The 2,992-nt window shown below is 36.5% G+C and overlaps 1 protein-coding gene across 1 annotated transcript in view; it reads right to left on the bottom strand.

Annotated features, from left to right (window-relative positions):
* The window catches only part of dpys (dihydropyrimidinase), a 23,774-nt gene extending 21,151 nt beyond the window's left edge, over positions 1 to 2,623 (bottom strand). The window contains exon 1 of the mRNA XM_015391694.1: positions 2,358 to 2,623. Coding sequence (XP_015247180.1) covers positions 2,358 to 2,609 — 252 coding nt within the window. The 5' untranslated portion in view covers positions 2,610 to 2,623. The remainder of the gene's footprint in view (positions 1 to 2,357) is intronic.
* Between the last annotated feature and the right edge of the window lie 369 nt (positions 2,624 to 2,992).

Below are 2,992 nucleotides of genomic sequence, written 5' to 3'. Positions count from 1 at the left end.
CTTTACATTCCACATTTCTTTACTTCTGGGGGTGGGCTTTCTTCTAGAAAGGGAAGCAAATATTTATTTCCTTTGGTCTGGGTGGACTTCTGCAGCAATCTTTTTTTTTTTTTTTTTTTTTTGGTCAATGTGCGCCCCATTAGCGTGTGTTTGCATTGGTTTGTATCGGTAAAGAGAATGTGATCTATAAAATGCAATTTTAAAAAAAATGCAGTTCATAAAACTTAATCCGAAAAACATAAATATGGAAAAAAAAAAAGGTTTATTTTTGGATCTAATTTTTTTGAAATCTTGTTTTGCAAAGCATGTTCTTTCCAACAATAATGGAACATAGTTCCCTCCATATTGATCCTTAAAATGGGATAAAGTTCAGGACTCTGTCCATGCTGGTGCAGTTTGCAGCGCTGTATGTTCCTGCGTCTTCCTCTGCAGAATGTTGATGACCTGTGGACCCTGTCCCATGATATATCCAGCCCACCACCCCATAGTGGAGTTGCTTTTCTTTCCAATATATTCCACCGTGTTATGGATTGAGGGACCTAATGCTCTGTAGGAGTCCTGCACCATTCACTGAACCTCTGAGACACCTGCTTACTTCATAAGTGGCATTAGAAAACTTTCATTCCAGATATCAAACACAGTAAATGACTTGGCCATGTGATTTGGGGATTTTGCTGGGAGTTGCAGGGGAGTCCGCTGCCATTCGGCTGGAGTTTGACTGGGAAGGGCTATTTTAAATGGCTGCTACTGTACTTGTGCTTGCCCTGTTGGTTAACGCAACAGAACTGCCAACAAACAAAATTAGAAATTATTATTTTTAGCCATTATTGCATGTTTGGTCAATAAATATATGCGTTTTAATCATGTCATACCTTGATATAATATTAAGGACATGCAGTGACATTCCCTCAATTTGCTATCAATTGTTAATGTTTGTTTGATTTATTCAGAAATATTTCTTTGTTTAAACTGAGACTGTTATATCATTAAATATCATTGTGTTATTTTTATCAGGTAAATGGAGGAAGAAGCAATATCAGCATAAAGAAACTCCTCAATTCCAGGACAGAATATTTTCAGACTAGAGATCAACTTTTTCAGGCCAATGTCAATACTCTTCTGACATGAGTCTATCCGATCCCGGATACGTGCTGCTGATTTGATAAGGCAGATTTTCTTCCACCATTGACTACAAAAAAAACGACATAATAACCAAAATTACACAAGTCTTTATTTAAACAAAATTAAAACTTTATTAACAAATCAAACTAAAAATTAATGATTTTTGGGCCGGGCCAGACGTTCTTGCACTTTATGTGATCTTAAAGCACAGCTGCTAAATGCATCGGCCGATACAATCAATATCGATACAAGGAAGGAAAAAAAAAACAAATATCTGCCCAAAATATCAGCCTGACGATTTATCTGTCATGAAATAGAAGTAAATATTTTGGACCGATCAAAATAATAAAACAATTATTCTTTCAATAGATTTAGCTTTTAGTTTTATTACAACATTTTATTATTACTATTATTTCAAGAAAAGAAATTAAAAACAAACCACTGGACTTTGTTTCCAATTTTGAAGACATTTTGCTTTCAATCCAGGAAGTTTTTTCAATTCAAAATGTCAGGAATAGCGTTAAGGTCGTCGGGTCGACCACTCATTTGGATCCCCATTCCAAAGGGGTAGACCTGTTCGTCCGTTCCAATTTGCATGTTTTAAAAACAAAAACAAGGCTTTGTTGTACTACTGTATAAAATCTTGAACTCACTATTTCTGAAATTTTGAATTAAAAAGCTTCCTGGATGGGAAGCGAAAAGTTCTTAAACTTGGAAACAAAGTCCAGTGGATTGTTTTTAACTTTCTTTTTTTTGAATGACTATTACCTGGATGACTGAGAACCTTCACCAGCATATTATTATTATTATTATTATTATTATTATTATTATTATCTACTCTAGATGATGTGTGGATGTGTTGTTTTTACCTGTTTAACTGTTCATTTCATACTTTTCAAAGCTCTAAATTGTTTGATTATTGAAACTGAATCCCTGTGAATTCAGGTGATTGTAATGGGTTTGGATGGAAGTTGGGCCCCTAAATAAAACAGTACCAAGAGCCTAATTTAACTATGATGGGTTAAATTAGAGAAACTTGTAAACATTAAATGTTTTAAATAAATTTGAAGATTTCAGGTTTGGATTTGTTACAGCAGTCAGTTTTCCTTTAAAGTCCTTATAAACTTCACCTGGCTGTTTGATTAGGTTACCTCAGAAATCAGTGCTTTAAGGAAGCAACAACCTTTCAGGACGGTCCTAAATGTATTTCTCTGATCAAGTGTCACATACTGCACCTTGGTCCCGATGTGGAAATCATCCACAGCCCTGGTGCCCATGAAGGCCAGCTCCATGTGTGTGTGCGTGTCTATCCCGCCTGGGATCACTAGTTTGTCAGTGGCGTTGATGACCTGCACTCCTGCCGGGATCTGAAGGTTCGGTCCAACTTCCACTATTTTCCCATTTTTGATGTAAACGTCGCTGATCACGGAACAGTCCTCGTTTACAACTCTGCCCCCTTTGATCAGGATCCCGCTGGGCTCTGCCATTCCTGCTGCAGACGGCTGCTGCTCAGCCTTTACAATGAGCTGAGGCGACAGTCAGAGCAAACTGAACTCTGCTCTCTGTTTGCTGAGCATGGGGGTGATCTCTCAGCTTCAAACTTTGAGTCAGAGGCGAACACAAAGTTTGTTAAACAGTGCAGCTCTGATGAAAAAACTGTCTTTTATAAAATCATTAATGCAAAGTTTCACCAATGAAAACCTGTGAAAATAAATCGTTTTTTTTTTTTAGAGGTTTACATCCATTAAACTAATTGTTTATCTAATAAGTTGTCATGGTTTTGGTTCTGTTCATGTTTTATCTCTGAGTTTTCATTGGTCTTATTTCCATTTCTGTGTTCTAGTTATTCAAAAATAACTAGAACACAGAA

Source organism: Cyprinodon variegatus, unplaced genomic scaffold, assembly GCF_000732505.1.
Source record: "Cyprinodon variegatus isolate N-32 unplaced genomic scaffold, C_variegatus-1.0 Scaffold556, whole genome shotgun sequence".
Classification (NCBI taxonomy): Eukaryota; Metazoa; Chordata; class Actinopteri; order Cyprinodontiformes; family Cyprinodontidae; genus Cyprinodon; species Cyprinodon variegatus.
Note: the sequence above shows the minus strand (reverse complement) of the source record. Positions and strands in the feature narration are given on the sequence as shown.